Here is a 23,004-nt window from a genome sequence, read left to right as displayed (position 1 = left end):
GAGAGAGAGAGAGAGAGAGAGAGAGAGAGAGAGAGAGAGAGAGAGAGGCAAAACAGTTATTTTTTCTGGGAGCAATGCCATATCCTGTGATCTAACACTTAGAGGTCAGAAGCTAGACTAGCCTAAGCAGAAAGTAAGACCCCATCTTTAAAAAGAAAAAGAAGACAGAAGTAAGAAAAAGAAAAAAAAATCAAATGTATGTAAAGTTATAATACAGAAAAGTTTCATGCAAGTAGTATTGAAAGCCACACCTGAATTAGTGAGAGTGTGGCTCTGAAGGTTATAGGAGAAATGTCTGAGTTAATTTTTTAAGTTAATTTACATATAGGTTCATAAATTGTATATTAAAATGCTTAATACATGCTAATCTCAAATTATGTAAAATATAAATCCAATTCTTCAATTTTAAGACAAACATTCTAAGTTTTGCTTATAAATGAATTTAAATAGTTATCCTAGGGTGTTAACTAATTATTGTAACTTGTAGATATTTATTTTTAACTAATGTATCTATGTCTATGGGGTTATGTGCACAAGAGTTCAGGTTCCTAGAGACAGAGGCATCGGATCTCCTGGAGCTGGTTACAGGCATATATATGTTAGCCACCTGGCATGGGTATTAGAAATGGAACTTAGGTTCTTTGCAAGTGCAGTATGTGCTCTTAACCACTGTGCCATCTCTCCAGCCCCATTTTTGCATACTTTCATTCTGCCAAGTCTGGAATAGCCCTCTTTTGTATGTACTTGGGTAGTGCTCTTGAACGACCTATGGAGGCGGGGGAGACTGTGTTTTTATTTCCCTCCCAATGTGTTAAGGACCAATACTTTAGTAAAGCATAATAAAAATAAAAATTTTTAAAAAAGATACACAAAATAAATGTAAAATAGTTAATACATTCAGGATACCATTTTTCTTTGAAGAAACTTCTGCATATGTACTTTCAATTTCTGAGCTTATTCATTAAATATTTCTATCAATAGATCAAACCAAGCACTGTTCAGTAGACTATACTTAGACTATGACTCCTATCCTTACACAATACATTAATGGAAGTGAATTTAGTGAAAGGCTGAGTAAACGTGGAGCAGACCTCCCCAGCTGGGTCCTCTCCCCCATCTACCATCTCACCACACACCGAATACAGACAGCCTACAAAGCGCCTGGCCCTGTTCTAGGCCCTGGGAACACAGAAGTGAGGAATGGTGATAAAACTGTTTTCATGAAGCTTACAGTACTTGCGAACTGATGGGCGGTGGTGGTAGTCACAGGTTGGTGGTGCAGCAAGACAAAACAAGATAATCACATAAAATATATGACAACTACAAAGTACAGGGAAAAATAAAGTAAAGTGACATCAAGATCCAAGGTTTGAAAGTGTATTAAAGTTAGGCAGACACTGAAGCAGGAAGGAGACAAGAGACCAGGCCACACAAATTAGTAGGAATTGGTATTTCAGGCAAAAGGAAAGAGAACCAGTGAATAGTGTTTCCTGTTGAATTCAGCCCAGGAAGCCACTGTGGCCTCTGCAGGAGGGAGGGAGAAAACAGGAGGGCACAGCAAGGGCTCTGACTTGGAGATGTGTAAAGTTACTGGAGGGTTTGCTTAAAATTTGTGTTTAATCTCCTTTTTTGGTTGTTTTTAATTATAGTTTTATTTGACTGTTTTCATGTGTGTGTGTACCATGGTGATTGGTGATTGGTGATTGGGGAGGTCAAAAAATTGTGTTGGATTCCCTGGCACTTGAGTTATGGACAGTTGTAAGCCACTATGAGGGTGCAGAGGACTGAACTTCAGGCCTTTTTGAGAGCAACAAATGGTCTTACCAGCTTAACCATCTCTCCAGCCCTAATGGTGGGTTAGAGTAGAAGACTGAACTTAGTTTACATCCTGTAAAACAGAATGTAGGACAAGGGTAGAAACACAAAGACCCGTTAGAACACTACTAAATTAAATCAGGAGAGGGGGTTGTGGCTGTGTAGGGTAGTAGTAGTTATATTTTAAAAAGAGAATGGACAATTTGGATGTAGAGTGGGAAAGAATAAAAGAGTCAAGGCCAAATCTCCCAGTTTGGGAATGTTTAACTAAAAAGATGAACTTATCATTTACTGAAAAGAGAGAAGTCTAGGAATACTAAGTTTATGCGTACAGGTCAGGTAGGGATTGGGAGTTTCATTCTGAACCTGAATGCACCAAGTCTTCAATGCTAATAAAGCTTATAAATTACTTTGTTTGGAGTAGGGGCATCAGTGGGGAGGCTGGGATCTGGAATATTTTCTTTATGTTTGGGAGTCATCCTTACAGGGAGTATGCAGATGGCATGGACAAGTCACCGGAGGAGCTGTATGGCTAGAAGATAAAGTCGAAGACAAACACCAGGCTGCATTCTAATGCGGGTAGCCTAGGAGATGAGGTGGGAGCAGGAGACTGAAAATGACTGGCCACAGGTGGCAGGGAAAGTCTGAAGGCACCGCAGCCTGAGAACAGGAGACCTCCGTTCAAGGAGGAGGCAGCTGCACAAGTCTGTTCTCTAGTTTAGGGGTGTGATGATGCTGTGGGAGGGAGATTGTGTAGAGGTGAGAGATGGAGGTGAAGACATTCAAGTGTATGGAACAATGAGGAGAGGGAGAAAAAGACAAGCAGGAGAGATGGGGGTGGGGCTGAGGGATGGGGATGGGAGGAACAGGCAGGAGGAGAGACAGGTTGGGGAGCAGGCAGGAATGAGGTAATAATGTCCTTATCTTCATTCTCAGCTCATTGCCTCTGTGACTGAAAAGGCAGAAGCAGTTAAAAAAAGCAGCCTCCACAGTTTCCCTCCTCCCTGCACCTACTCTGCAGCTGCCTTTCCACAGTGTTGTGGATGGACCAGCCCTCTGCTTCAGGCCAGTGCTTCCTGCCCGGTGGTCTTTCCCCTTCTACTCTAGGCACTTGCTCAGGATGAGACACTGAAGACAAAATGGAAGAACAGAATTCTCATCTACTAGTACGTTAATCACCAGAATTTATTGTATGATGCTGACCCCACTGTATTTAGGACCTCCTGACTCCTACTCTGTCATGACACCTCTTTCAATACCATGCAGCACCAAGTAATTTGGAAAAACACGGACAAAGAACAAGGCAGGTGTTCTAACAAACATCTAAAAGTGAAATGTCTGGGATAAATGAGACGGTTTGTGGCATTAGCTATACAAATATAGAATTATTAGTAAAAACATGGATGGGGGATATTAAAGAATAAATAAATGCAATAAAAAACAAAATCTAAGAAAAATCACATACACAAAACCCAAGGAAATATATTCTGACAAAAAAAAGTCATCTTAGTGAGATTCAAATAGCTGATTTGAAGCTATTGCAGAATCAGGTGCCTGAAATCAGAGGTACAGCACTAAAGTAGTGTTCCAATGCACTAGTTTTCAAAGTGTGGACCTAACAGGAAGGAGGACTCAAAATCTCAGCATTTTAATAAAATTTCTATTCAGTACTTTCAATACAGAAAATATTTATTGAAAAGTATTTTCTGGTTTTTAAATTCTCATTTACTTATAGGTTTAAAGCTAGTTTATGTAACATATGATACCAGAGAAGATTTTCAAGGGAACTATTTGAGCCAGCTTCTGTCTAGTGTGGCTGACTGAATCTAAATAGATATGTAAAATGCAAAACAGGGCCATGCTTCTGTGTGAAAATTATGCTAAAAGATGGCAGGTTTATTTGTTGTCACAAATGCAAAGGTTCACTCATTTAAGATGAGACTTGTATATTTGTTTAAGATTTTTTTACTTGGATTTAACTTCCTTTAAAATTAATATTTTAAAAGCTGATGTAAAAATTCTGAACAGTGCTCAATTTAAAAAGTATACCAAAGCACATCACTAAAGTTCTAATTTTACAACACAGTATCCAGGGATTCTTTCAAAGTGTGGTTACTACCGTTATAAAATGTACACTTCTCATAACATAGCCGATGCTGGATCCGGTGTCAGCACTTTTCGCAGGAACCAGTGTCACAATCAACTAACCTCTTCAAATGATCATGTTTCAGTTGGGTATCTAGGCTTGTTTCTGTGCTGATGTCAGTCTCAGACATATCAGTCTTTAACTTATAAAGCATCTATGCAAAGCCTCAGAGAATCTCAACAAATATTTGCCTGGTACATCAGTAAAACTTTAAACCATATTTTCCAGTTATTTTTCAGTAAGAGCATCATACATTCCCCAGGGCACTGATGAATGAATACACAGTGACAAGGAATTTCCATGTCATCTCTCAAATTTGACTATTCTGACATAAGGAAGCACTCTCGAGACACATCAATGCCACATGTCTTAAGGAGTTTTGACAGGAGATTATTATTATTATTTTGATAGTCTGATTCTTACGTGAGCCAGAAAACCAATCCAAACCAAACCAAACCAAAAAACAAAACCCAAAAACCTTTAAACACTTAGAAATTCAGCATCACTGAAAGCCTAAAAATGCCATGTGAATAAAGCCAAGGTTTCTAAGTCTGACTCAGTTTGCATATGGTCACACTCACTGACAGCAACATATGATACACCTCGCAGATGGTCAAGTAACCAGACACAGAAGCTCTGGAGGAAAGTGCAAAGACAACAGAAATTGACTGGGTTGAGCAGGAGTAAGCAAAGGACCCTTACAAAATACCAGGAAAGTAACAGAAAAAAAGAACTCAGTAAGTCTGACAGCAATCAAAAAAAGAAAGACAGAGGAATATTTATATACAAGATTTTTCAAATAACCAAACAAAATTTTGTAATCATTTAAGAAATAAAGCCTTCTGTTCTCCATGATTAGGAATAGAACAAAACTATTCAAACAAACCGATTTCAGTAAATGCGCGTGCACACACACACACACCCTTAATGATTTTTAACATTTCTTATTATCAATTCCTTTATATGTCTTTGGTATTAAAAGAAAAAGAAAAGAAAAAAGAAAGAAAGAAAGAAAGAAAGAAAGAAAGAAAGAAGGAAAGAAAGAAAGAAAAGGAAAGAGAAAAAGCAAACTTCAAAATTCCTAAACAAAATACTTTATATGATAAAATAATATTAAAATATTTTTGTTATATTTAATTTTTGGATCCCCCAGAGCCACACATGCTAAAAGAACTTTTGTCTTCTCCTTTGCTTTAATAATGAATCACATTATACAACATTTTTAAGTGTTGTATTACTTCAGCTCATTTCTCAACCACACTGAAGTGCGCATGGCCTTTAAGGTCAGTCTCATAGCAGCAGGGCTGCAATGCTGTGCCCTGGAAACAAAGTCAGTGCACAGAGCTCTAGGATCCACAGGTTACTGTACTTTAGTTAAACCACCTGTTATTAACAATAAGAAATTTAAATTATGGATCCGTCCAATGAAGACAATACATTAAAATTGGTAACACTTCCACTGCAATAGCATACAACTCATTTCTGAAAACTTCCACTACAAGCATGGCCCTACAAATGTATTCAAAAACAAGGGTTTTCCATTTTTCTTTCATGGAGATAACTTTTGGAACATGTCAAAACATAACCTAAAATAACTTAGTGTACAAAGTGTTCAACATATTAGAAATCATTTGAAAATAAAAAGAAACTTAGGAAAAGATGAGAAACAGTGATATTCTGAAGGTCTGAAGATATTTCTGAAGGTCTGGAGGAAGTCTAACTATTTCCTGTTAAACTTGTTTTGGGGTTGAATATTAAAAATCAGAGAATATAAAATTAATGAGTATAAAATAATTACTATTTAAAAAATGAATAACAAAAAATAAGAAAAACACATTACATATAGAAAGGATAAATACTGTGTTATAAACATGCTAAATTACATATACTAAATGAAATATATATCATATATATACATGCAGATATATACTATATATATATGTATATACAATCTGTGTGTGATTATACACACACACACACACACACACACACATATATATATATCACATATCCATGTGAGCATTGTGCTGCCACAATATTAAATACATTATTACTCTGAGTCAAAGTCCTAACCTTTTCAAACCTACAGCTTTGGTAACAGTTTCTTACTATATTTTTTATATAAGCCTAAAAGCCAAACATCAAACATGTTAAATAGAACACTGAAAGACTCCACTGGGAAGGTTAGCTTATTGTGTTAGGAACTGAAAATTCAATATTCTATACACATAATAATACACTAACAAATATAATACTAGAAAATCAAGTGTACCCACAAAGTACAACAGTCAAGGAAAGTAGGTTTGTTCATTCAAAAATGCTGCAAGTCCCCTGCAGAAAGCTGAAGAACATTATTACCAGGATGGAAACCTTGGGGAATTTATCTGGAATTCAATTTAAAAAAATATACAATTCAAGTAAGTTCAGTTGTCAGTTTCCAAAATCTCAGGAGATTGGAGCTAACACATCATTATGGGGAGGGAGATTGCTGCTCTCCACATGCTGCTGGTACAAAGGAAACAAGACACGATGGCTTAGCAGAGGGGAAGAAAACTAAATTAAAGGAAAATACAGTGTCTTGAAACCATTCAGAAAGTGTACATTCTTGAGCATACTAATAATATTTATAGTCTTAAACTATAAATTATCTTCAGATTTGTAAACCTGAATGAAAGACAATGATAGGTATGCATGCACAAAGAAACTCAGAGCCAGCACTAAGAAACTCAGCCCACAAGGTAACTAAAAGCTGGATAAAAAGTCTGAAATTTAGTTACTGTCCTAAAAATGTGGGCTTAGAATCCCAGTTACCTGGAATTGTAGGAACAAGATTATGAATCAGTAACTACCTTTATTATAAGTTAAGAACCTCCCAAACACCCCTGAATATCTGGGAGCCAACAGACTACCATCCAAATGAGGACTATACTCTGATAGTGAGAAATCCCACCTTCACCCATGGGAGCTGAAGAAACCATCCTATGGGAACTATGCTACCCCCATTGAAACTTTTCTGTATGACCTCACAGGACCAGAGATGAGAAAATGATTAACAAGAGCATATCTTGTCTGAGACTGCTTATTTAAGTATGTCTCTTCCCCTTCCCTAATTCTTTCTCTTTCCGAATACGTACTTGGGGCCACTGAACTCATTTATATATATATATATATCCTTTGCAATGTGCTACATTGATTACATCTCCTCTTGTGGTTTTTCACCATTTACCTCTCTTTAATTGGTATAGCAGGTAGCCAAGGTCAGTCGGTTACATCTTGAAGAGTCAGGGCTCTTGCCCTAAAACTCCAGTAACAGATTTAAGTGCAGTTGCCTTAGTTTATGCTTTAATATATCACTACTACTTTAATTGCACATAAAAATACTTTAGCAAACACATCTATAATTGATTTAAGAGACTTCTCGAAAACTGAAAGGCTATATATATCCCCTCAAAAAATCAGACATTGAAACCTAATCTTCTGTGTGAAGATGTATCAGCCTGGGGTTTTTGGGAGGTGAATATATCATTAGGAGCGAGTGCTATGTCTATTATGAAAGATAACAAGATTGTAGAGCAAAATGTGGGTGAAGACTCCAGTGGCAGGCTTCCCACTTATACTCTGGTCAGGCACATACTCATGTGAGAACCTACTTCCCACAGTGAAGGAAACCAGGTAAGAGATCACAGCACTTGGTTTTAGGGTAATAGTTACAAAGATACACTAAAGAAAGCAAGAAGGAAAGTGCCTGGGTCTCAGTTTCCCCAAACACAAGCAACACAGCATCCAAGAAGGAAACATCTTCCACTTGAGTGAGAAAGAGAATTCACTCCATAAAGGAAGAACCTACCCTATGTGGACCCACAGTGAAACGGTACTGACCAGAGCTCCATGGTAGGGGGCACCAGGCCAGTGGCCTTTGCTCTCTAAACTACATACGCCTTGACAGTCAAGTGATATCTTCTACTGTCCTTTCCTTAGTTTTGTGCAATAGAACAAAGAGAAAGACTCTGCTTTTTAGATGGCAGAAGAGTAAATTAAGCACAGATCAGTGCTAAGTGAAAGAAATTCAGCACCAGTGGATCCAAACAGTTCCTGACCTCAGGCTAGTATCTATAAACAGAACCTCTAGACCAGCCTGTTGGTACACTGATACCCAAGACAGAACTGTATCCTCACTAACATCACCTGCAGCTGGATGCAGGAGTCTCAGGTGGGTCTTGGTCACACTATGGACTCAACAGGATCTGGGTTCTAGGTGCAATCTGGCCTTGAGCTGTAGGTGCTCAGGACACTGCCAGCCCCATAAGCTCAAGTCATATGTCCAGGCAGCATAGATGAAGAACCAAGGTTTACTTGGGAGAACAAATGAACAGGTACCAAACTGTTACTTCAGAGTTTTGTCACTGATCCTTCCAAGGTGAGATAAGTACGAAGTAAAATCCTCTGAGCCTGAACACAGGAAATGAATAAAAATGAGCACTGTGTCTCTTGGCTCCAATAAAGGCTTGAAGTGGCAAAGTATCCTTTTTAGGCATTCATAAACTCCATCTTAAACAATATATCAAGTTCACATTTAGGCCAAGTTGGCTTTGGGCCTCTACAGCAGAAGCATTGAAGGTAAGTAAATTGCAAACTCATACTTAGGGTACCATCTAGTGGTGAAACAGCAATAGTGACTACAGGCTCAGAAGATAAGAATTCTGATTCAGAAGTCCTGGAAGAAATGGACAAATGACAGCGAATGGATTTCATCTAACTTTTAAAAGCATATGTGTCCATGAAATTCCAACAAACATCAGTAAATTTTATAGACATATTATCTCACCACAAGCACAAAGCAAGGCCAGAAACTGAGTAATGTTTATGAACTCATATGGAAACTTAAAATTGTTACGCAGTACTCAAATTCACGAGAACACAAAGGAAGAAGTCAGTAAGCACTTATCAGGCAAAGAAGAGGAGGAAGAAAGTAACAAATCCCAACAAATCCTTGAGCTGGAAAGCGTACTAAATGACAGGAAAATGTGACAGAAGGTATCAGCAGCAGAACACATCAGGGTTCAAAGACAGGCTATGTGAAAACAGAGCCACGGAGTGAACAAAGGGCTGAGGAGAGAAACTCACTGAGCAACTGTTGGAGTTATCAGACCCAAATAGACTTGAGAAGCCAAAGCCATAGAAAGCTTATTCAAAGATAGTAACAGAAAACCCCTAAATGTAGAAATAAATTCAAATAGCTACATACACAAAGGCCAAAGATTACAAGTCAAATTTACAAATTCACAAAGTCATAACATAAAACATGTATGCAAGCTTCAAAAGTTAAAGACAGGATTCTTAAGGATCAAGAAAAAAAAAAAACACAAATAACATTCAAAGGTATCCCAGTCAACTGACAGTGGACATAGAGCAAGGCCCTCAAAGACCAAGCAGGGATGGCCAGCAGGACTTTTTATGGTACTGGAAGAAAGAAAGCCTGACAAAATAACAACTATGCCAGCATGTTAGGAGCTTGGAAATAGTAAAAAGAGGTAAAATAGGAAATCAAAAAATTCAAAATGCAGGGAGAGTTGGAATATAAGCACACTGCTTTATTTGAAGGTAAGAAAGGAACTACAAAGGAAAAAAAAATCAGTTTAAAGTTCCATAATGGCTGGAGGACACCCTGAGAAGAATAATGACATTAAATTCAAACCAACTAAACTTTCCAAGTAAAGGACAGAGTGACAATGGAATTTATTAGGAATGTTTTATCTGGTTATGTGTATATTTATCCACACATGTATAGAGGTCAGAAAAGGGCATCAGATTCCCTGGGACTGGAGTTACAAATGGTTGTGAGCCACGTGCTGAGCCAACACTTTAGTCAGGACAATGGACTATTTTAGAGTCCCAGTTAAGGCTCACATGATTGTTCAGTGGGTAAACGCACTTGTCACTAAGCCTGACAACCTGATTTCAATTGCTGGGTCTGACATGGTGAAAGGAGAGAACTAACTCCTGTAAGTGTCTTCTGATCACCATATGTACCTGTGTGGAATGTACCTGAATATCCTACCACATGTGGATGTATGTGCACACATATATACACAAGCTGAAATACATGTAATAAAATGGAAAGATTCAATTATGTGATGAATACATCTAAGAATACATGTATACTAAAAGCTAATGGGAAGAACGGGTATTTCATACAAATAGATTCTAAAAAGGAGTTATCATCTACATTTACATCAGAAGAGGTAATTTTTTTTTATTCACTTTACAGCCTGATTGCAGGCCCTCCTCCATATACCCCCTCCCACAGTTTCTCCTCCAGCCCCTCTCCACTAGCAGAAGTAATTTTAATCAAAAGCAGTAAAAAGAAACACATTATCATTCTATAATGATTAGGGGATCACTTGTACAAAGAAGAAGAATGATCAGAAACACATGAGCATCCAACACTGAAAGAACTCAACAAATAGGGCAATCAAAAACCTCAAAAGTGCCTGTAGTGGTGGCACATGCCGGTAGGATTTGCTGAAGAAGGCAGAGGCAGGAGGATCACGAGTTTGAGGCCAGCCTGAAAAGAAAAAAACCAAAAAAACCCTCAAAGAAGAAACACAGCACGTTATCATACAGATAACATCACAAGACTCAATTCTGTCCAACAACCAATGGGCCCAAAAGACACGTTTAGAACAACTCATCCAAGCGTTGCAGAACACATATACTTCTCACTGATACCTGGAGTGCTCCACAGCAGATCACATGGTAGGCCACAAAACGAACCTTGGCAAATGAAAACAATTAAAACTATACCAGTATCTTACCTAATCACAATTTAATAAAACTAGAAATCAATAACAAGAAACCATACAATCACATAGAAATTTAACATATACATCCAATCAACTGATGAGTCAAGGAAGAAATTGAGAGAAAATTTAAAATGATTTTCAAACCAAATGTAAATGAAAGCACAGCACACTGTGGAGCACGGAAGAGCCCTGAGTGTGTGAAGACATCCTGGGTGGATGTATACTGTACACAAGAGGCAACCATGTCTAGAAGCAAAGCCTCAGACTCATGAGAAGTTGGCAAAGCCTTCTCCTGGTGAGAAAGGCTCAGGTGGATGACAAAGTCTTTATATGTTCTGAATGTGAATGTTGACTGTGTTCAGAAATGTCCACCATAGCCCAGAGTACCCCTTCACCCCACCCAGATATTACACAGAAGGCCTGATTCCAGCTTTTCTGTGTTTATGAATGTGTCTTTTCCCACCCCTTTCTGCCCTAGTCAGGTCAATCCCTTGAACATTACAAGATGCAAAACCATTAACATAGCAAAATCCAAGGGATATGATAAAGCAGTTCTAAGAGGGAATTTTGTAGCAATCAATATCTCTATCAAAAATGTCAGTAAATCTCAAACAACCTATCATTCCATCTAAGAAATAAAAAGAACAAATCCAACCAATATTGGAAGAGATGATCACTGCAGAAATAAATGAAATAATAGATTAAAAAATATAAGGGTTACCTCACTCAGGATGGTACTTTCTAGTTCCATCCATTTGCCTAAGAATTTCATGAATTCATTGTTTTTAATAGGTGAGTAGTAATCCATTGTTTAAATGTACCACATTTTCTGTATCCATTCCTCTGTTGAAGGACATTTGGGTTCTTTCTAGCTTCTGGCTATTATAAATAAGGCTGCTATGAACATAGTGGAGCATATGTCCTTGTTATATGTTGAAAAATCGTTTGGGTATATGCCCAGGAGTAGTATAGCTGGGTCCTCTAGTAATATGTCCAATTTTCTGAGGGACCACCAATTACAAAAGAACACATATGGTATGCATGTACTGATAAGTGGATATTAGCCCAAAAGTTTGGAATACTCAAGATACAATTCACAGACCACATGAAGCTCAAGAAGAAGGAAGACCAAAGTGTGGATGCTTCGGTCTTCTTTAGAAAGGGTAACAAAATGCTCACAGGAACAAATATGGAGACAAAGTGTGGAGCAGAGACTAAAGGAAAGGCTATCCAGAGACTGTCCCACCATCCCATATACAGACACCAAACCCAGACACTATTGTGGATGCCAAGAAGTGCTTGCTGACAGGAGCCTGATATAGCTGTCTCCTGAGAGACTCTTCCAGAGCCTGACAAATACAGAGGCAGATGGAATGCTCACAGCCAACCATTTAACTGAACACAGGATCCCCAATAGAGGAGTTAGAGACAGGACTGAAGGAGCTGAAGGGGTTTGCAACCCCATAGGAAGAACAATAATACCAACCAACCAGACCCCCAGAGCTTCCAGGGACTGAACCACCAACCAAGGAGTACACATGGCTCTAGCCACATATGTAACAGAGGATGGCTTTATCTGGCATCAATGGAAAGAGAGGCCCTTGGTCCTGTGAAGGCTGGATGTCACAGTGTAGGGGAATTCGAGGGCGGGGAGGCAGGAGAGGGTGGGTGGGGGAAAACCCTTATAGAAGCAGGGGTAGGGGTTATGAGATAGGGGTTCCCAGGGGGGAAACTGGGAAAGGGGATAACATTTGAAATGTAAATAAAGAAAATATGCAATAAAAATCAATCAAAAAATATATAAGGGATCAACAGAATTATGAATTGACTTTTTGAAAAGAAAAACAAAATTTACACACTCAAGCTAGGCCAGGACAAAGGAAGTGAAGGTTTACACAGAATTAAAGACAGAAGAGAAACTATTGTAACTGCAACACAGAAATACAAGAAATCACTATATTTGTATGAATTCAATGTCAACAAATTTGGCAACTGAAAAGAAATGGATACATTCCTGGACATGTATATCTTAACCAAATTAAATCATGAAGACACAGAAAATCTGAACAGACTAATAATTAGAACCAATCAGGAATAAGACTTTCTCCTATCAACAAAGCTCAGGACCTTGAGCTTCATGTGGTCTGTGAATTGTATCTTGAATATTCCAAACTTTTGAGCTAATATCCACTTATCAGTGCATGCATACTATGCGTGTTCTTTTGTGATATGGCTTTACTGCTGAACATGACCAGACATTTAGAAAACTCATACCAACTCCTTCCAAGTTATTAAAACAAACAAACAAAACAACAACCCAAACAGAACTGGAAATCGAATGTTACTTTGAGCTGAGAACTTGGTAAATATACAATATTAAAACAACAACAACAAACTACTGGCCAATAATCCTAATGAGCACAGATAAAAGTAATTCACTCACACATAAGCACATAAAAAAACATTCATCATCATCATGTGACATTCGTGTCAGAAATCAAAGGATGGTTCAATGCTACACAAGTCAATTAAGATTATATAACACATAAACAGAATGAAAAAATCCATCATCTCATTAGACAAAACCCAAGCCAAACCAAAACATTTAATAGAATAAAATATCCCTTTATAGAAGAAAACTGAGTAAGTTATGTGTTGAGGCACTGTACCTAATGATACTGAACGCAACATACAAGTCCACAGATAATATACTGAACAGAAAAAAGCTAGGTTTCCTGCTAAATTGTAATCATTTGCAAAGTATATGATCACATATTGTAGAAAGCTTCCAACATTCTATCTTATTTAATTTTAAAAATACAGCAAATTTTCAATAGAGAAAAGTGAATAATAAACTCCTATATACAAAGAATGAATTATAGAAAAATTACAGACATGAATGATCCTGTCGTATTTTAAAAAGGTAAAGTGATGCCTGGTAATGAAGTTTAATCAAAGTGAAATATCTCTATGTCTATAAAATATTCATGAATGAAACTGAAGGACATATACAATTCTCTCTCTCTCTCTCTCTCTCTCTCTCTCTCTCTCTCACACACACACACACACACACACACACACACACACACACACACACACACACACATTGCATCCTGTGGTTCATGAAATGGAAAAATTATTCATGCTACCCAAATTTACAGATTCTGTATACTCATTATCAAAGTATCAATGACATTCTCCATAGTACTAATAAAAATAATACTAAAGTTCATATGAAATCACAACATTCTGGCCAATCAAAGCAATTTTGAGGAAATAAAAGGCAAGAGAAATGACTTGCTTTCAAAACCTACTAGGTTCAGTAACTTGAGAGTATATGCACTGGATAAAAAAAATAAGAGAAAAATAGAAGAGAAAGAGGAGCTAGAGGCAAACCTATGCATCTATTATGATTCCCAACAAAAGGTACTGAGCACAGGCATTAGAGAAGACCTAGCTCCCCAATAAACAGCACTAGCAAGAACATTATATACATGTAGAAGACACTAGACATTTTTAGTCATTGTATACAAAATCAACTTAGAATGGATTAAAGACTTAAGTATAAGACCTGTAGCTACAATACTATTGAGCAAAACTACAGGAGAAATGTTTCAAGACATCATAGTGGAATGTGAACTTTTAGAAAAGATCCCAAAAGCTTAGGGAACAAAGCCAAACTGAGTAGTAATATATAAAACTCAAAGTCTTCTACAGAACAAAGGCAATAGCAGAGTAAAGAGAGAATCTATAGAATGGAAGAAAACATTTTTAAACCTTGCATTTGATAGATGGTTAAAATCCAGAACATAGAAGGAACTCTAAAATTTCAGTAGTAGTTGGTAAAATAATACAATTAAAAGTGTGCAGCAGACCTCAACAGATATTTCTTTAAAATGGCAGGCAGGGCAGCAGGATCAGGATAGCTGGGGATGCACTCGCAGTCAGTCGGGAAGCACAGAGTGAGTGGGAAGTGGAGCTGAGCTATAAATCCTCAAGACCTGGCCCCAGTGACAACTTCCTTCAGCAAGACTCCACCTCCTAAGGGTTCTACAGCCCCCAGCCCTAAATGTTCAAACACATGAGTCTGGGAGGAACATTTTACATTCAAACCATACAAAGGAATAATGAAGTCAAGGGACTTAAGGTCCTATACCAGTTCATTCTGTAAGTAGGAAAGCCTGGGATAGGTCATGTTTTATTATATACTTAGTTTTTTACTCTTCAATTTTCAGTTAAAAGAAATTATAGGGGGTGATTTTTGCATGGAAATCTTTTCTACACTAGGTTGAACTTTCCAATAACCTGGCAAATGTCAAGAAGCAGCAGCATCAATGTTAAAGCATACCCAGGAGTGCGGTGAGCTTTGGGAGAAGTCCAACTTGTACCATCTTGTTCCTCAGGCCTGTGTCAAACGAGAGGTTTAAGAGGAGCCGGAGGGTGATATTCAGGAGATCCTCATGCTCACAGGGTATCATTTTTACAAGTTTTTCAACAATATCCATCTCTACCTATAGTGAAAATATATTTGCATTAGATTACAAAATAAGATATAAAAGGTTACAACATAGTCTGTTTCTATTTGAATGTATAACTATTTTATAAGTACAAATTAACTCATATTCTCTTTTTAATCTGTAACTCAAATGTTTTTATATTAAAATCAAACTTTTAAAGAGGAAGCTCTTCACACTCCTATATCTTCTACTCTCTTCCCTCACTTTGCTGCCATCAGCTGGAAAACAAACAGCAACAGACCCTTGAAAATCCTGCATAACTGAACACTACCCATTACATTCCCGGCCTCCTACAAGAACAGACAAGATTTCATTTGCCTTTCAAGATTTTCTGTTTAAAAAGAGTGTACAAGTAAGACAAATAATACAAATAATATGTAATAAGTAATAAACAAACAAAGAAACTGATGCCCAGAAGTACTCTGGAAGCAGCCTGGAAGGAGTCATTAACACATCAAGAAGAGAAAACTTCAAATTCAGAACAAAATCTTAATGAATGTGAATTCTTTTTCTGGTTAAGAAAAGCACTGCTAGTACGAAATGAAAGAAGCTAGTAAGAAAACATTATTTAGGAAATTATAATTGCTTTGCTATGACCACAGGATAAAGTATATAGAGATTAGCAAAAACTTAAAGATAAATCTTAGGCAGATTATGGAGGTGTTTAATGTTCAGGTAAGGAAGTCAACATTATCTTATCCATAGCAGACTTTTCTTTGCAAATGTAAACCCAAGGAGTGATAGGTCAGAGTAGTTCTTTGGCATGGAACCCCTCTGAAATCCAAGGTTCCAGATGATAGCCAAAGACCAGCATTGTAAGGTCTTACGAAAAGAGGCCTCAGGTCCTTTAGCTACATGATTAATAAGGTAGCTATCTATGCTATTAATGAAGACTAGAAAATGCAAATACAAGTCTGGGACACTAAAGGTAAAACATCAATTTTTCTAGGCTTAATTCAAGATAATATTTTGAAATCTTATTAAAATTGGGAGAGACCACCATATTGCAAGAAGTAGCTAAAATTTTAGATTAGGAATTGTAGGAGGAGCTAAGGTGGGAGGAGTAAGGAGAGGAAGAGGAGGAGTTGGGAGAGGAAGAGAAAAAAGGAAGAGGAGGAGCTAGAGAGGGCAGAGATGTAGGAGGCTGGAGAACCACACAGGTATGGAGAGCACTCATGGGGAACAACTTATAAACTTATAATTAGGTTAGCTAATTGGGATACAACTCTCTTTGTATGGGCATCTTGTTATTAATCATTATCAAACATAGAAAGCCTTTGATTAATCTATAAGAATTAGAGTCTCATTCTCTTACTGGGCCTGCATGGATGGCAGAATGGTCTGGGCAATGCCCTGCCTTGCAGAGAGAGACAGCGTGGAAGATTGGCAGAGCCATCTCTCACGCTGGCATCTAGTGGGTGGCGGGTCAGGTGTTTCTGGCAGGGTGGTTCTAGCTGCAGGGCACACATGGCCTCAGGCCGAGAAACATGGCGGGCTGAGCTAGGCAGAGCCACCATAGCATAGATAGTCAGATTAACCAGAGGCCAGTTTTAAATAATTACCACAACAAGGAATCAGCATATTGTACTTAGTGGGACTAATATGGTTCACCATCTTTTTTAGCATAACCAATGAATAAAGATTTTTTTCTTTTTTTTGTTCGAGAAAAAATAAACTCAAGTACTCCTGCCACTAAGCTATATCCCTAGCCAATTACATTTTTAATCCTATAAGTTATAAAAGCTTTGCATCTAAAATATATATATTAAAATTAAGTCATTAGTAGAAACAATAAGCAAACCCATATTATGTATATCTTTTTTTACAGTTGCTCTTAACATTACATGCTAATATGACCCACTCTTATAGTGCATAAATGAGATGCCAGGTTAAAATATTGTATCTCTATTCTACAATAACTATTACATAATGTAAAACATGAATTAAAATTATTTTAAGGTAAAAATTAAGTTTACGTTAAAACATGATGAGTATATAAGTTTACCTTAAAATATACATGGAAAAGGTGAGTTTAATGTTTTGTCCCATTCCTAGCTGAAATGCTATTGGCACTTGATGGCTGCTGGGGAAGGAGGTTCAGTTTTCTTAGGGGATGTAGCCCTGAAAGCTCATTCATGCTGCAGTAAATCACCCTATACCATGAACACACAGGCAGCACTAAAGGTATTCAGTGAGTTAAATAAAATAAAAGAGTTCATGAATTTGGGAAGGAAAGTGGGATGTGGTGGAGAGAAGAAGAATTAGGAGGCAGGAGTAATGTGGGTTAGATTTAATCCAACATTATATAAAGATATGAAATTATCAATAAAATCATTATTAAAATTGCTGTCAGTTTTGCTTGAAAGCAACAAGAATAAAATGGAGTTAAATGGTTTGCACCTGTGATCCCAGCACTTGGGAGGTGGAGACACACGGTAAGTAGCTCAAGACTAACCTTGGTACATAAGGTTGAAGAGAGCCTGGGCTAAATGACATGTCATCTCAAAAGACCCCCAACTGAACAAAGAAAACCCCAACCAACTAAACAACAACAACAAAAATAAAGATTAAGTTCTCCCTCCCAGGAGCAGAACACCCCTAAACCTATCAAGCTGAGTTTAGAGATGCGTTTTGAGGACAGTACTTGGTGTCTGTGATCCTTTGCTATCTCAGAGTAAAATCAGAGTGATTAAATGAGCCATGTATGTACAGTCTCGCTGAGTTCTGAAAGTACTAATTTCATAAGATCCTATCACTTATAGAGCATTTCTCTCATGTAAACGTGAAGCATACATGTCTAAAGTAAAGATCTGAGTTCTCATCAAATTAAGCACTTCCTATAACTGGATGAGTAATTAGCTTTGCTGAGCCTCACTTTTTCTTCCCCAACAAAAATGATATTTGATGAGATGAGCTGTTTTCTATCTTCCAATTCTATGATATCATTGGAAATTAAATGTAAATGTAATACTAATGTCTAGAACTTTCTGATATATTAACTATCTAAGGATAATCGTAATTATAAGCATTTAGTGAATACACCAAAATCAGAAATATAAGAGGTAAAATAGCTTAAGTAACACCAAATGAACCTGAAAGTACAAGCTATTTTCTTAAAGATATCATGTATATCTATTCTATAGCACATTAGGAAATACTTTTACTCAGAAAGCTTCAATTATCTAGAATAGTAATGATATCAGTGATATTTCCTAATGAAGCTGTTACAGTTATAAAATATTCACAATTACCTTAGTCAGGGTAGAAAGTATTTATGTTTTATCAGAGTATCTTAACTTTAAAATGACTAATGTGGATTACTTGAAGAAGCTTTGTACATTACCATGTCATTTTTATTCTCCATAAAAATACTGAGTTTCTTTAAGAACGACACGACCAGAATAAGCAGCTCAAAATTGTCCCGATCAAGAGCCTTCACCAACATGTGAACAATATTCTTGTTCCTCATCTTCAGTTCTGTACGTGTGTCCTCCGCAAGATTCAGAAGCAAATAAAGAGCAACTAGGAAATGAAAATACACCAGGAATGAATGAATGGCATATGGAATCAATGATTGTAAATCAGTTCTACTTACCAAGGTCATAAACACAATTCTAAAAGCTTCTGTATTATTTAAAAAATTTTAACATAATTAAAATGTTCAAGCTTGATCAAATGAGACATAATGTTATATAACAGAGAATCATACTCCTCTACTTATTCTATTACTTTTTTAGTTAGCACACAATATATGAAACGTCACTGGGCATTGTCAAACGTCCTTTGCCTTTGTTGTTCCTCCTCCCTCTACTCCATCCCCAGACCCTCACTGTGCCATTCCTCCCCCAGGACCCTCATTTCTGCTTCTATCCATGTCACATGTGTTCCACAAGCATTATATTCTTATGAAGCTGAGACCATAAAAAGACATGTAATGGTTCACAGTCTCCATGAGCTCAGAGCTTAATAGTAATTAAATGGCTATTAATGAGATGTAAGTCAGCAAACAACAAACAGGGGAAATAGTTTTACACACACAAGAAATAAGGAATGATATCACTACACAAACTTTTAGTCTCCAGGGGCTGCTGTGAGAGGTGATCACTAGGGTGATGTGAGACATACGAGGAGACAAAAGTATCTACTTCTCATATTCAAATCCATTTTTTGTTAGTCACCACAAGAGTTGAGAAGTACAACTTGCTGGGGGCCTGCCGCAGCAGCAGTTTTTTGTTTTGTTTTTGTTTGTTTGTTTGTTTGTTTTTGAGGAAGGCAGCCAGGAGTACGGAGTCAGTGAAGAGGTCAAACTTTATCTTCGGCAATTCTGTCTATAACTCTTTGCTATTCAAAGGAAAAAAGCCATTGGAAAAACAACAGAAAGCTTAATTGTTAGTGCTCCCTTGTCTCTAGCTCAAGGACCCCTCCCTGGCCAGGTGAGAGGCTCCTTAAGTCCTTACCACAGTGCACACCTATGGCTTCATCCTTGGACCTGAATACTTTTCTTTGAATACAAATTTTGTCCAAGACTATATCTCTTTAGTGGAATTGTGAAAACTCATTTGTATTCCCTATTGTACAGCCTTTACTGGAGAGTGAGGACATTCTATTCTTGAGTTTAAATTTATTACATCTTTCTAGGTAATAACTAAAACAATCTTTTAAAACTTTCTCCCTAAGATTATTTGAATCAAATCAGAACTTTATAAAATCATTAATTCATCTACACAGCATTAGTTCATGACAGTTCATCTTTATGCTGATCTGCAGGAAGTCTACTCAATAGAGTGGGCTAATGTTCCCAATCCTTAGGCTACGTAAGAGTGACAGGAAAGGCAGATCAGCTGCACGAAGCCATCCTGAGATGAAGGCTCTTGAGACCTTGCCCCTCAGAGCTCTTAAGCCATGCAAAAATGGTGGACCAACTCCAGGAAGGTCATCTGGTAGCCTTATCCTTTCCTAGATGGCTCCGGACAACAACTGTTATGCTGGATGGGGATCAGGGCAGGCTCACTTGTTCTAAATAAAACGCCCTTTAGACACCTGTAATAAAGATTTCGGTTCCCCACAGAAACCAAGAATCTTCCTTTCTGAAGGTGAGAATTGTATGATAGATGTCTTGACAGGAAGTTTCACAGTGTGGCTTGAAAAAAATTTTTTTTGTCAAAATTATGTAGGCTATTGATGAATATAATCCTTTTTGTCTTCTTTAATGCCTTGATGTTACTACTTCTGGCATTTCGTTTAATGGTTTTGTCTGCTTAGACAGGAGTTTACCATTAGCCCAGGCTGACTGTGAACTTGTGATCTTCCCATCTAAGCTTCCCCATGCTAGAGTCATGGCATACATCACTTCCCCAGCCTTCTTTTAACACATTCTTATTATCCACCTTGAAATCTTAATGAAAGGAGACAAAAATATATGCAAATATATACCTGTATACTTATATTAGTACATGTTGATAAATACTTATTTAGCAAAATTTGCCATAGAAAGGTAAATTATACTTGCATGTATGACAGATATTATGCTACTCAACAAAAATAACTTAAATAATTCTAAAATATTTATAAGCAATGTAGCATAAACATCTCATAGACAGGAAAACTAGCTGTATATAACTTAAGTAACTTGCCCTATCTACACAGGTAGGAGGCAGCAGAACTACATGAAAACACAAGCCTAGCAGAGTCTCTAGCTCATTTATTTTTGCTCCTGCATTGTGCTGAGAGCTTCCATGCAAGATGATGATGCAAGAAGATGTTAAAGTTGTGTTGAGAGCATATAGAAGTCTTCTGTGTACAGCCAAAGCAGATGTAGTGAGTTCAGTAGCACCTACCTAAAATTTAACAGGACCTTAGCATTGGGCTTTACATGGAAATATAGTCTTTGCAACGGTAGTAGATAAGATAATACAATAATCAATTAGGAGAGAGTCTTAATCTAGTAATTGAAGCCCTGGTTGAAATAGAAGCAGAGTTGGGAGTGATTTGCAGCAAACAATTCATGTAGTATTAGACCGCTGAGAGATACCAAAATGACAAAGAAGTAGCAATTATTCTCTAGAGCCAACGGAAGAAATATGGTCATGATATCACTTTAACTTTGGCCTTCTAAGCTTCAGAACTGTGTGAGAATAATTTAAAGAGAGCCATTTCGAACAACTTCATTAGAGATTTGTTTTATAAAAACAAACAACAAAAGATTAAAATACACAAACTAAAGTTTTCATGATATTAGACATCAAACAATGAATTGCAGTAATCTCTGAGAGGTAAGAAACAAAGGAAATAGCCATGTGACTGCCTAGAAGGCTGTCTAGACAAAGTTCTCACACTTACCACACAAGGAAGAACCCGGGTAGAACCTGACAAATCTCCAAGCAATGGAGATGGATTGAAGGGTCTGCTGGAAGAGCAATGGAGAAGGGAGAGCTATACAGAGAGAACTCTGGAGTTCTATAAACTCCCTTGTGTACGGAGTAGGGTACAGTTGGGCACAAGTATATTTAGGATCCAATTTAGCCCAGGGACAGAACAACAACAAAGAAGGATTAGAAGAAAAAGCACATGGTGCTGTACAAGAAACTAGAAATAGCTCACACTGGAAATCCTGTAATTTGCAGGTAATTGAGGAATTCTCAAAGTGTCTTGCCTTAGTAGTAGAGAAATTTAAACTAAATTCTACTTATATTCACAAATTAAGATCAAGACCTGAAAGGGTCAAAAATCTTTCCCGGTAACTAAACTATTTCCCCAAACAAAACTCAAAAATATTTATTATTTTTTTTAATTAACCAAGTACTTGATTAATTCATTTTTATGCTTGGCTGTGTGCCTGCTTGTCTGTGTGCTCACCACATTACGCAGTGCTCGTGGAGACTAGAAGAGAGTACTGAATCGCTCAAAACTGGACTTAGAGGTAGATGTGACCTACCTAATGTGTGTGCTGAAAATGAACACTAGTAAGAGCAACGAGTACTCACAACTGTTGAGCCATCTCTCCAGCATATAAATAACAGATCATTTATATGAATAAGGAAAAATGTACATTTCAAACCATCTGGTAGACAATCAAAGATTATCAAGCCATTTAAAGGCACAGGAGATAGAACCCAAAAGCAGGGAAAATTAGGGAGACACGTGGGAGACAAAAAAATAAAAACAAAAAAGCCTAAAAGTTCTTAGCAATGAAATGGAATATAAACACACTGCCGGGGAATTTGGGAAGAAAAGATTACTGAATGTGAAGACAAAATAATAAATCATCTGAAATTAAACAGACAAGAGGATATATCAATGATACTAAAATCTCTGGAAAATCCCTACTTATCTGGAACAAAATGATTGCTGTGTAAATAACCTGTGAGTTAAAACAAAAGGGAAATGGAAATTAATCTTAACTAAATAAAATTATAAATTAAAAGACATGAAAATATGTGGGTTGCAGTCAGAGGAAAAATTTGTGTTCTAAACTAAACTCTCAGACAAATGACCTCAGCTTCCATCTTAAAACAACAAAACAGAGCAAGTTAAACTCTAATAAAAAATTCAAAACCTGATAAGCTTGTGTTGCAGGCTTTAGATGACTTTGTTGAAAGCAACTATTTTAAACTGATGTTAGTGTATTTGATGCACAATGCATCTGACTAGAAACATGTACAGTTGTGTACAGTTATGTATCTAAAGTTTACATGTTATGCAAAATTAATAATTAAAGAGCATG

The 23,004-nt window shown here is 37.2% G+C and overlaps 1 protein-coding gene across 1 annotated transcript in view; it reads right to left on the bottom strand.

The window, feature by feature from the left end:
• Kifap3 (kinesin associated protein 3) overlaps nucleotides 1-23,004 on the bottom strand; it is a 120,907-nt gene that overhangs the window by 74,146 nt on the left and 23,757 nt on the right. Inside the window, exons 9-10 of the mRNA XM_028758817.1 lie at nucleotides 18,625-18,803; nucleotides 15,113-15,275 (exon numbers count right to left, since the gene is read on the bottom strand). Of these exons, the coding sequence (XP_028614650.1) occupies nucleotides 15,113-15,275; nucleotides 18,625-18,803 (342 nt within the window). The remainder of the gene's footprint in view (nucleotides 1-15,112; nucleotides 15,276-18,624; nucleotides 18,804-23,004) is intronic.

Source organism: Grammomys surdaster, unplaced genomic scaffold (genome assembly GCF_004785775.1).
Source record: "Grammomys surdaster isolate TR1022 unplaced genomic scaffold, NIH_TR_1.0 130, whole genome shotgun sequence".
Classification (NCBI taxonomy): domain Eukaryota; kingdom Metazoa; phylum Chordata; class Mammalia; order Rodentia; family Muridae; genus Grammomys; species Grammomys surdaster.
Note: the sequence above shows the minus strand (reverse complement) of the source record. Positions and strands in the feature narration are given on the sequence as shown.